The 12,766-nt window shown below is 43.2% G+C and overlaps 1 protein-coding gene across 1 annotated transcript in view; it reads left to right on the top strand.

Annotated features, from left to right (window-relative positions):
- MAOB (monoamine oxidase B) overlaps positions 1-12,766 on the top strand; it is a 118,848-nt gene that overhangs the window by 88,213 nt on the left and 17,869 nt on the right. The window contains exons 6-8 of the mRNA XM_040468941.1: positions 4,757-4,898; positions 6,617-6,766; positions 8,321-8,480. Coding sequence (XP_040324875.1) covers positions 4,757-4,898; positions 6,617-6,766; positions 8,321-8,480 — 452 coding nt within the window. The remainder of the gene's footprint in view (positions 1-4,756; positions 4,899-6,616; positions 6,767-8,320; positions 8,481-12,766) is intronic.

Below are 12,766 nucleotides of genomic sequence, written 5' to 3'. Positions count from 1 at the left end.
CCAAAACAAAAGATTGGTTAAATTAATAATGGGGCACCCAAAAACTAGAATACTCTGGTCTTTTAAAATCATGTTGTAGGGGCTCCTGGGTGGCTCAGTGGGTTAAGTGTCCCAACTCTTGATTTCAGTTCAGGTTATGATCTCGGAGTCCGTGGGTTTGTGTCCTGTGTCCGGTTCTGCACCGATGGTGTGGAGTCCACTTGGGATTCTCTCTCTCCTCCTCTGTCCCTCCCCCTTACGCACATGCACGCACACAAAAAAATTGTTTTAATCATGTCGTGGAAAAATATTTAATGGCTTGGAAAAACTTTATAATATTAAACACATATATGATCTCATTTTTAAAGAGGAAACTATATATGTAATGCAAAAGCAATGGACATCCATCAAAATGTTTTTAATACTTAATACTACAGTGCAAACATTGATCCATGTCATTAAAAATGCCTCATTAACTATCATATATTATGATTGCAGAATATTCCGTGGAAAGCAAGTGCTATCGTGCATTTATCCGTTATCTTCCTGATGGACATTTTGGTCACCTCCAGTTTTTCATAATTTTTATTATTATATAATATTCTGTTCGAAACATCTTTGTGCTTCTCCGATATTTTCAACCTTTGAAAACAACCAATTCTGGAATAGTAAAATCCTTTCATTATCATGAAATCAATTCCTATTATTAATGATGTCTTTAAAAAAAATTTTTTTTACATTTATTTATTTTTGAGAGACAGAGACAGAGCACACGTGGGGGTGGGGCAGAGAGAGAGGGAGACACAGAATCCGAAGCAGGCTCCAGGCTCCGAGCTGTCAGCACAGAGCCCAACGTGGGGCTCGAACTCACAAACCGTGAGATCGTGACCTGAGCTGAAGTCGGACGCTCAACTGACTGAGCCACCCAGGCGCCCCAATGATATCTTTTTAAACGCTTAAGCTATTTACCAGGTTTTTTTGAGAATGCAGTTTGCAATACAACTTATTTTTATTGTAGTGCAATTTCAATATTTTAAATTCTATACATTAGATTTTCAAAATATAGTGAGGATTTAATTATCTGCATTTATTTTATAACTTCCATTACAAAACGCTTTTCATAAAGTCAGTAAGGTTTTTTTCTTTTCCAAGAGAGCTTTGAAGCTCTTTGAAGAAGGCACGCATTGTATTTCTTTGGGATTATAGAGATCTGACTTTTTCTGCCATAGGCCTTGGCCTAAACCCCCCATTCGTGAATATTCTAGGTTGTTGGTTGACAAAATAAAACACTCTGAGATACTAAGATTATATTATATGAACACAAGGTAATTTTTAAATTTTTCTAGGCAAGATCTACGTGGTATCATTTTCTTGTTTTAAAGGAGATAATCCCCAAAATATCCAACCTATTGTTACTCAAACTAAAGCACAGTTATATGTTCCAAGAATAATGTTGATCAGTCTTCCAGTTATTACCATTTAAAAAGTGTTTTTCAAAAAAAAAAAAAAGTACTTTTCAGGAACAAGTCAAATTTACAATGTGGTCAAGGTTATGTAAATACACTTTCCAAAGCCTGTAAACTAAAAAAAAGCCCCAAAATGAAACCAGTGATTACCTTTTGGGGGGCAGAAATATGGAAGATACTCATTCCCTCACTTTCTTATTTTATGAATTTTCCAAATTTTATATAATGTGTATGTATTTTTCATGTAGAAAAATATAATAACATTTATCTTCTAAAAAGTCAACAGGGCAAAGAACATGAAAATATTATTGCACAAGCTTCCTTGACCTGTTCTTCTCATTTCTTTTCTCACTAAAGCTCCCAGAGCAAATCAAATAAAGGATTAAGAATGGCCTGGCCCTCCAAAGAGAATAACTTTTAGATCTCCCTCCATTTCAAACCAGGATTATTTGTCTCCCACCCAGTTGGCAACAATAATAACTAGAATCGCAGCAGTGTTTTTGTGTTTAATCTTGGCCGTCTAGCTGGGCCACTGCTAAATTTTATTTATTTATTACTCCCCTTACCTCATGCCCCCCAAGTTCACTTACAAGTCAAGGAACAAAATAAATAGGACATGGGGAGACAGCAAAGAATGTTTTCACTTTGAAGTAATATATTTTTTTTAAGTTTATTTGTTTATTTCGAGAGAGACAGAGACAGAGAGAGCACGAGCTGGGGAGGGGCAGAGAGAGAGAAAATCCCAAGCAGTCTCCGCCCTGTCAGTGCAGAACCCCACGCGGGGCTCAAACTCACCAACCGCGAGATCGTGACCTGAGCCGAAATCAACAGTCAGACCCTCAACCGACTGAGCCACCCAGGCGCCCCTCAAGTAATATTTCAAACTAATGTCGGGGTGTTTGCTTTACACACATGCCACAAATTGCCTTTGCAAAGAAAGCCTGGGTCAACAATCGCCATCCCTTCGGTTGTCATGAGGAATCTTAGGAAACTAACTTTAAGCCGCTTCAACATAGATTATTGTACTAGTTTCAGGCTAATGGGACTGTCAGCTCATCATAAAGCATTTCGAGGCCTTAAAAGCATGAGGTTTGAAGGAGGTACGATCTGGTGTGAAGTCGTACCGTTTGGTGCACCTTGTAAGACATATTCACTAGCCTCTCTGAGACGCGGTTTTCACGCTTGTAACCTGGGAGCAAATTGCTGTCTTATAGAGTTGTTATGACATTTCAGTGCAATAGGTTTGAAAACCAGGGAGTAGGGGGGGGTGCCTGGGTGGCTCGGTCGGTTGAGCATTCGGCTCAAGTCACGATCTCACAGTTCGTGGGTTTGAACCTCACATCGGTTCTTGGGATTGTCTCCCTCTGTCCACCCACTGTCAACGCTACCAGGTGCCAAGCTCTGCCTCAGATATAAGCAGAGTAACATCATGCACGCTTTCTGTCAAAGCCAAAAGGGGGATTGATTCTTATTAAAGATGTCTCAGAGTACACATCTGTACTAGTGAATTTTAGGAAGTGTGAGATAGGGGCCCCTGGGTGGCTCAGTCGGTTGAGCATCCGACTTCAGCTCAGGTCACGATCTCGCCATTCACGAATTCGAGCCGCACATCGGGCTCTGTGCTGACACAGCTCAGAGCCTGGAGCCTGCTTCGGATTCTGTGTCTCCCTCTCTCTCTGCACCTCCACCCCTCCCCACCCCCACCTCGCTTATGTTCTGTCTCTCTCTCTCTCTGTCTCTCTCTCTCTCTCTCTCAAAAATGAATACACACTTAAAAAATTTTTAAAGAAGAAAGTGTTAGCCATAACTGAGTCGTTGGAGTTACATGAGATCCTTCACTTTCTGGTATGCCTCCAGATACAATATAACCTTCTGCTATTGAACTGCCAGCCCCAAGCAAAAGTTCACCTGTCTATGCTCTGTTAATTGCTTTTTTCCCCTTATCCATCCTTTGAGCTTATCTTCCATGAGACACTAAAATAACTGAATGAATAATCGCGACTATTTCTGTGGTTGGGACAGCACCCTAGCATATCCTTTGCACATTCTTGGTAATTTTAAAATAATGTTTAACTGATAACTGTTCGTGCATTCAGTCATCCAACAAGTAATTGTTGAGTGCTTACTATGCGCCAGACACTATTTTATTAAGATTCCTGTTCCCATCGATTGATATTATAATGGGGGACACATTATAATGTCAATAGAACACAGTGAAATTTAATTTTAATTTCAGACAGCAAAAAGGGTTCTAAAGACACCATACAATGGTAAAGTGATAGAGAATGCCAGGGTTCTGGGTATGTGGGAGCTGGTGTTCATCTTCATGGACCCAGAAGAGTTCATCTTTCTGAGGAGACATTAGAAGAAGTGGAGAGGGGGGACACATGAGTGGTTCAGTCAGTTGAGCATCCAACTCTTGATTTCAGCCCAAGTCGTGATCCCAGGGTCATGGGATTGAACCCCCGAGTCAGGCTCTTCACTGAGTGTGGAACCTGCTTAAGATTCTCATTCTCTCTCTCTCTCTCTCTCTGTCTCTCAACAAATGTTAAAATAAAAAACAAGTAGAGAGGGTACAGAACAAGGTAGAAAAAGGAGGCCCGGGCTAGGTCACTTAGGGCTTTGCAGGCAAAGGGGAAAGATCCAAATTCTATCCTGGTTTTGATAGGATGCCATTGAAGGGTTTAAAACAGGAGAAGGACATGACTTGATTTACACTACAGAAGGAACACCACAGTGGGGAGTGGGTAAAAAGCTTCTGGCTTTGAGTGTCATGAATGGACACCAGGCAATGATGAGTGGAGGCGGAGAGACCAGTCTAGAAGAAATAATTACAGTACTCCTGGCAAGAGAGGATGCTAAATTGGTAGTGGTGAAGGTGGAGTGGTGTAGCGAGAGACAACGTGACTTCCTGATTGAGTGGATTGGGGGGCGAGTGACGGAAAGAGAGAAATCAGGGTTGATTTCTAGAGCGTTGGCCTTAGCAGTTGGGTGAATGATGTTGCCTTTCACTGAGATGGGGACCACGGGAAGAGGAGCTGGTATATGGAGAGAAATCATGATAGCACCCCAAATGGAATACAAGCTGAGTCTCAGTAAGCCGTTTGGGGTAAGGGGAAAATAAACCTCCTTCCCCCAAGCTCTCTGATGTCATGTTTTATAATACTGGACCCTAGTGACGATTTCTAGTGACAACACAGCCAAACTGCGCTACAGTTAGCCAAGTAAGTTTATTGCCTGAATAATTTCCAGAGTATGAAGAAGATGCCCTCCCACGTTTGCTCATTGTGCTCTTGTCTCTTCCTGAGCAGATCTGCCAAGCAGCTTGCCACTCTCTTTGTGAACCTGTGTGTCACTGCGGAGACCCACGAGGTCTCTGCTCTCTGGTTCCTGTGGTATGTGAAGCAGTGTGGGGGCACGACCAGGATCATCTCAACAACCAATGGAGGGCAGGTACCCATCCACTCCCCCACCATTCCAGCAGAAAACCACCACGCCTAAATAAAAGATTGGTATCATGAATGGATGGTAGTCACGATGGATGAAGCAGGAGGCAGGCTCGCAGACGTTGGAACTTCACGATGGCAGCTCCGAGTGGCTTTGGTTAAGGGACAGCCTGTTCAGTACGCAGCGTGAGAGCCCAGCAGCCAATGTGGTTTTAAGTTTAGGCTTACCTCTCTACATGTTTTTGCAGTCAGAAATGTACTTTCAATCTCAAACACACATACCACACAAAATTCATTCATTCATTCATTCATTCATTCATTCATACATTTCTTGCTTCCTGAGCCCCAGCATTGTGTGAAGCCCTGTGCTAGGCCCAGTAGGAAGTGAATTAGAGATCTTACATAATCTGCTTGGTGGTCAATTTCCTTCTTTCCGCTTCCTCATTCTCCCCACCCCCCCCCGCCGCTTCCCCTCCTCCCCCTCCTTCTTCTCTGAGTCCATTTCCTCTATCGCTTTGTCCCTCTCCTTTTCCTCCGTCTCAGACCTATTTGAAATAATCTTTTAAAAACTCAACTGAACCGCAAACCATAAGACACTCTTAGACGCAGAGAACAAACTGACGGTTGCTAGAGGGGCTGTGGGTGGGGGGATGGGCTAAATGGGTGAGGGGTATTGACGAGGGCACTTGTTGGGATGAGCACTGGGTGTTGTATGTCAGTGGTGAGTCACTCAATGCTACTCCCGACTGAGATCATTATTACACTCTATGTTAACTAACTTGGATTTAGATAAAATTTTAAACAAATGACTGAACTGAAAATTTAGGAGAAAGCAGTCAGCTCAACCGTGCGCACAGCCACGCAGAACATTCAGAAGCAACAGGCACCTGACCCAGGATGAGATCGGTAGCCTGCAACAGAGAGTCGGGTGGCCTGGGGGTAGCTGGGCCAGGGAGGTTCGCAGCCTGAGAAGCAGGCCAGGCTGAGGATGTCCAGCAGAGGGTGAAGCCTGGGAATCCACAAAAAACAGTCACTTGTTAGAAGGCCTGTAATTTTGTCCAAAGCCGGCAATCACTAGTTAGAAAACAATGACCAAAGACGCTGTTGGCGGCGGGGGGCGCCTGGGTGGCTCAATCAGTTGAGTGTCCGACTTCAGCTCAGGTCATGATGTCGTGATTCATGAGTTGGAGCCCCACGTTCATGAGTTGGAGCCTGCTTCTGATTCTGGTTCTCCCTTTCTCTCTGCCCCTCCCCTGCTCGTGCGCGCGCTCTCTCTCCCTCTCTCTCTGTCTCTCTGTCTCTCTCTCAAAAATCAATAAACATTGGGGCGCCTGGGTGGCTCAGTCGGTTAAGCGTCCGACTTCGGCTCAGGTCATGATCTCGCGGTCCGTGAGTTCAAGCCCCGCATCGGGCTCTGTGCTGACAGCTCAGAGCCTGGAGCCTGTTTCAGATTCTGTGTCTCCCTCTCTCTCTGTCCCTCCCCTGCTCATGCTCTGTCTCTCTCTGTCTCAAAAATAAATAAACGTTAAAAAAAAAAATTAAAAAAAATTTTTTAAAAAAGTCAATAAACACTAAAAAAAATTTTTTAAAGAAGACACTATTGGCAACAGCAAAATGCAACCTTTCGTGTGTCGCCTAGAGATGTATGAGAAAATCTAGCAACTTAATAATTGAAACCCATTCCTATATTTCCTACCCATCTCTTGAGTCCCCTTTTCTCTGCAGGAGAGGAAATTTGTGGGCGGATCTGGTCAAGTGAGTGAGCGGATAATGGACCTCCTTGGGGACCAAGTGAAGCTGGAGAGGCCTGTGACCCACATTGACCAGACAGGAGAAAATGTCCTTGTGGAGACCCTAAACCAGGAGGTGTATGAGGTAACCAAGAGCCCTTAACTATGGGAAGTGGCCAGAGTCCCATTGATAACCAAAGCTTAAATAAAGCCAAGAATATTCCAGACTTTACAGACATTCCCCTTGCCAAAAGGGTGTGAAAGAAGGGAAAAGAGAACCAGAATATTGGAGGAGAGGGCAGGGTTACAAAATCATATTCAACCCTCGGGGCGCCTGGGTGGCGCAGTCGGTTAAGCGTCCGACTTCAGCCAGGTCACAATCTCACGGTCCGTGAGTTCGAGCCCCGCGTCGGGCTTTGGGCTGATGGCTCAGAGCCTGGAGCCTGTTTCCGATTCTGTGTCTCCCTCTCTCTCTGCCCCTCCCCCGTTCATGCTATGTCTCTCTCTGTCCCCAAAATAAATAAACGTTGAAAAAAAAAATTTGAAAAAAGAAAAAAAAAATCATATTCAACCCTCTGTATTGGGCTCCTATGTAAGTAGATACCAAAGAAAATATTTATTTAATAAATATCAAGTGCCTTCTATGTGTCTGGCATTCTTCTAGGAACTGGGAACAGAACAGGGAACAAAAATAAAATTCTCTGCCCTCATGTGGCTTACATTCTAGTAAAGAAGAAAGGGCATAATCAAATATTATTTGATTATATAAAATTATATTAATTGATTATATAAAAAAGGGCGCCTGGGTGGCTCAGTCGGTTGAGTGTCAAACTTCAGCTCAGGTCACGATCTCGCGGTCGGTGAGTTCGAGCCCCGCATCGGGCTCTGGGCTGATGGCTTAGAGCCTGGAGCCTGCTTCTGATTCTGTGTCTCCCTCTCTCTCTGCCCCTCCCCCGTTCATACTCTGTCTCTCTCTATCTCAAAAATAAATAAAAAAACGTTAAAATTAAAAAAAAAAAGATACAAAGTATGGCACATAGTGGTAAGTACTATGGCAAAAAAATCAATCAGCAAGGAGAAGAAGGTGTGCCAGAAGGTAGGGTGAGGGGATCGGTCATGCAATTTTAAATAAGGTCATAAGGTGATATAAAATGAGAGGTTGAGCCATGTGGCTCTCTGAGGAAAGAGTGTTCCAAGTAGACGGAACAGCCAGTGCAAAGGCCCTGAGGTAGAAGTGAGCCTGGCATGATGAAGGAACAGCAAGTGGTCAAGTGGCAGAATCAAAGGAGTGAGGGGAAGATTAATAGGAGATCAGAGCTGTAACAGGAGTTCATTTCATGCATGGCCTTGGAGGTGAGTGTGGGAGACTTGGCTTTGACTCCAGGTGTGATGGAAAGTCATTGGAAGGTTCGAACTAGGGAACAATAAGGGCTAATTTTGGTTTTAACATGACTCTTCCAGTTTTTCTGTTAAGCAGACACTCGAGGGACACCTGGCTGGCTCAGTCAGCGGAGCGTGTGACTCTTGATCTCGGGGCTGTGGGTTCGAGCCCCATGTCATGTGTAGAGATTCCTTAAAAATAAAACCTTTGGGGGAAAAAAAAAGAGAAGATACTCAAAGGGGGCCAAGGGTAAAATAAAGGAGAAACATTAGGAAAAAAAAAACCCACAAACTCTGTTTAACCACGTTTTTCTTTCAGGCTAAGTATGTGATTAGTGCTATTCCTCCTATTCTGGGCATGAAGATCCATTTCAATCCCCCTCTGCCCATGATGAGAAACCAGCTGATCACTCGTGTGCCTTTGGGATCAGTCATCAAATGCATAGTTTATTATAAAGAGCCCTTCTGGAGGAAAAAGGGTGAGTATTATCAGGAGAAGGTCCGGGAAACTTGGTGCAAAGACATGTATTTGCATGTAACTGGTTTTATTAGAATGCTGGGTATAAAACATTAGTCCAGGTTCTGAGTACAATTCTATCAAATAAAACATATTGGCGCAAACTCATGGAATTCACGTCCCTTGGAATATGACTCTTCTTATAATTTAATATGTAAAGTTTTGCTTTATCCTGCCACAGAATCTTGTGAAAATAGTTATTACTGGGGCACCTGGGTGGCTCAGTCAGTTGAGTGTCTGACTTTCGATTTCAGCTCAAGTCATGATCCCAGGGTCATGGGATCGAGCCCCGCGTCAGGCTCCATACTGATCGTGGAGCCTGCTTGGGATTCTCACTCTCCCTCTGCCACCTCTCCCCCATGCCCTCTGTCTCTCTAAAATAAAAAAGAAAAGAAAAGAAGTAGTTATTACTTTCTAGTACAGTTTTTTAAAGTATGAGTGTATAGAGTCATTCACCAAAATAAGATTCTGAAAATTTCCAGGCAGCCTCTCACTTGTGTTGAGATTCTACTATATTAAATTAAGGCAATTTGAGCGTCTGACTTGGCTCAGGCCATGATCTCGTGGTTCGTGAGATCGAGCCCCACATCGGGCTCTGCCCTGACAGCAGGGAGCCTGCTTGAGATTCTGTCTGCCTCTCTCTCTGACCCTCCTTCATTCACGTTCTCCCCTCCTCTGTCTCAAAATAAATAAGCATTTTTTAAAAATAAAAAATTACAGAAGTGAATCTGTAAAACTTAAAAGTAAAATTTACAAAAACAATAAAAATGTCCCTCTCCTATGGTATGTGTCCTGGCATATCCTCCCGTAAGGAACAACTACTAAAACTTTAAGTTGTTTATCTTTAGAAATGTAGCATATGCACAGGTAATACTTTAATTTTTTTTAATGTTTATTTTTGAGAGAGAGGACACAGAGTGTGAGCAGCGGAGGGGTAGAGAGAGAGGGAGACACAGAATCCGAAGCAGGCTCCAGGCTCTGAGCTGTCAGCACAGAGGCCGATGTGGGGCTTGAACTCTCGAACAGCAGGATCATGACCTGAGCCGAAGTCAGCTGCTTAACTGACTGAGCCACCCAGGCGCCCCGATAATACATTAAATGTATGTGTACACATATGTATTAAAATATATATATATATACACTTCATAAATAAATAAGTATATATATATACTTTAAATATATATTAAATAATATGTAACATTTACATGCAAATATAATTTTAAATAAACATATTCTATATTTTTCCAAAAACATTTATTTTTTTTAATTTTTTTTTTAACATTTATTTATTATTGAAAGACAGAGAGAGTCAAAACGTGAGCAGGGGAGGGGCAGAGGGAGAGGGAGACACAGAATCCGAAGCAGGTTCCAGGCTCTGAGCTGTCAGCACAGAGCCTGACACGGGGCTCGAACTCACAGACCACAAGATCATGACCTGAACTGAAGTTGGACTCTTAACTGACTGAGCCACCCAGGCGCCCCTCAAAAACATTTCTTTTAAAAACGAGATATAGGGGCGCCTGGGTGGCGCAGTCGGTTAAACGTCCGACTTCAGCCAGGTCACGATCTCGAGGTCCGTGAGTTCGAGCCCCGCGTCGGGCTCTGGGCTGATGGCTCAGAGCCTGGAGCCTGTTTCGGATTCTGTGTCTCCCTCTCTCTCTGCCCCTCCCTTGTTCATGCTCTGTCTCTCTCTGTCCCAAAAATAAATAAACGTTGAAAAAAAAAAATTTAAATAAATAAATAAATAAATAAAAACGAGATATATACTAAACAAGATATTTGCTTTTTTTCAGTTAGCAATACACCATAGACATTTCTCCGCATAAGTGCATTTAAATCTACCTCATTTTGAGAACAATCTGAGGGTTGATCAGGGTGGGGGGGAGGGAAATATGGATGATGGGCATTGAGGAGGGCACTTGTTGGGATGAGCACTGGGTGTTGTATGTAAGTGATGAATCACGGGACTCTACCCCCGAAGCCAAGAGCACACTGTCTACACTGTATGTTAGGCAACTTGACAGTAAATTCTATTTAAAATTAAAAAATAAAATAATAATCAGTCAATCAATCTACCTCATTTCAACAACTGAATAAACAGCGTTTCATTGTACAGCTCCATCAGAATTTACCACATAGGTCTGCTCTTGATAAGCATGTCAAGTGTTTCCAAGTTTTTGCTATTACCCAACTATGCTGCAGTAAAATGCATTCTTCAGATAGCTCCGCAAATCTGTATAGGACCACTTCCTTTTGATAAATTTGTCAAAGTGGCATTTTGAAGTTGATTGACATGGGTAGATGTTTGAAAATTTTGTCAGGGTTCCTGTCCTTGCCCACTAATCACATTTTCAACATTTTGGTGATCAATAGAGGAAAATATCCCATTTATCTAGAATTTGTAAGTTTTATTTATTTATTTGGTGCAAAAAAAAGGTGATTTTAGTAAAGCACAGGGACAGGACCCATGGGCAGAATGAGCTGCCTAGAATTTGTAAGTTTTAATCATTAGGAAGGTCTTGAGGCTAGGGTAACTACCTGGATGGCTCAGTTGGTTAAGCATCCGACTTCGGCTCAGGTCATGATCTCATGGCTTGTGGTTTCAAGCTCCGTGTCAGGCTCTATGCTGCCAGTTCGGAACCTGGAACCTGCTTCGTATTCTGTGTCCCCCTCTCTCTCTGCCCCTCCCCCACTCGTGCTCTGTCTCTGTCTCTCAAAAATAAATAAATGTTAAAAAAAATTGTAAAGAAGGTTGAGGCTATATTAAATTATTTTGTAAATTACCTATTTATCCTTTGCCTGTTCAGCTGTTTTCTTTTTAAAAAAAAATTTTTTTAACGTTTATTTTTGAGACAGGGAGAGACAGCATGAACGGGGGAGGGTCAGAGAGAGAGAGGGAGACACAGAATCTGAAGCAGGCTCCAGGCTCTGAGCTGTCAGCGCAGAGCCTGATGCGGGGCTCGAACTCCCAGACCACGAGATCATGACCTGAGCCGAAGTCGGATGCTTAGCCGACTGAGCCACCCAGGCGCCCCTATTCAGCTGTTTTCTGTATATGTTGCAGATTGTCTTTAAAATTTGTTTATGATGGTTTCAGCCTACTGAACTCCCATATATACATGGGGCTTTTCTGGATTAAACCTTTCCCTTGTCTTTGTTGCTGGGCTCCAGATTTTGTTTGTAGCCCAATACATAAAAAAAACGTAAACATTGATGACCAGTGTATATGTTTATTCCTAAGTTATGGACATGGACCTCTGGAAAATGCATTGTTATAATTATAAAATATACAAAAGTAGACTTTTTTGAAAAGGTGGATTAAAAAGCCAGAATTTCGAACAACTTCCTCCGCTATCTAGGCGCGCAATCTATGTGTGCACATCCCAGTTTGGAGAGCACATATTTATATTATCCAGTGGGGCAGAAAGAGAAGGAGAGAGAGAATCCCAAGCAGGCTCCGCGATATTGCTGCAGAGCCCAACGCGGGGCGCGATCCCACACACTGTGGCATCACGACCTGAGCCAAAATCAAGAGTCAGAGGCTTCACCAGCTGAGCCACCCAGGCACCCCAGTGCTGTACTGTTTTAATGACTGTGGCTTTATAATATGTTTGGCATCTGATAGGACATTCTTCCTTATTATTCCTTCAGTTGTGTCTTTGGTGAACTTCAGTTATTCTTTCAGAGGAGGGTGATCGTTTTCTCTAAACTTCTCCCTCCACACCCCCCACACTCAAAAAATCCCATTAAATTATTTTAGCCTGCATATTCCTTTTTTTCACCTCCGATAACTGTAATATCTTCTCCTTTCTCCCTGAGAATGTTACACCTCTTTCAGAGAGATGTCTTCTACTCGCTGAATCACTGTCTTGTCTTCCCCAAGAGTTCCTTCTTTGTCCTGGCATATACGGGACTCTTCTCTCTGCCCCTTTTTCCTTCACTTCCGCCCAGTGTGCCTGCATGGCTCAGAGGCCAGCATTGCTCTGGGAAGAGGTGTCTAAGGAACCACTCCATCCAAAAAGCAGGGCCTCCACTCAGGACAGCCGGTGTCCTTCACAAACTCTCTGTCCAATCCAGCTGATCCACACACCATCAGCGTGCACTCTTTCTTTTCTCTGCCTCTCTCTTTTTTTTTTTTTTTTTTTTGAATTTTGAGAGAGAGGGAGAGAGCGAGAATTCCGAGCAGGCTCCGCACTGTCAGCACAGAGCCCGATTCAGGGCTGGAACCCACGAACCGCGAGATCCTGA

The sequence above is a fragment of the Herpailurus yagouaroundi genome, unplaced genomic scaffold, assembly GCF_014898765.1.
Source record: "Herpailurus yagouaroundi ecotype Mexico unplaced genomic scaffold, PumYag 67793, whole genome shotgun sequence".
In the NCBI taxonomy this organism is placed as follows: Eukaryota; Metazoa; Chordata; class Mammalia; order Carnivora; family Felidae; genus Herpailurus; species Herpailurus yagouaroundi.
This window is presented reverse-complemented; position numbering and strand designations above follow the sequence as displayed.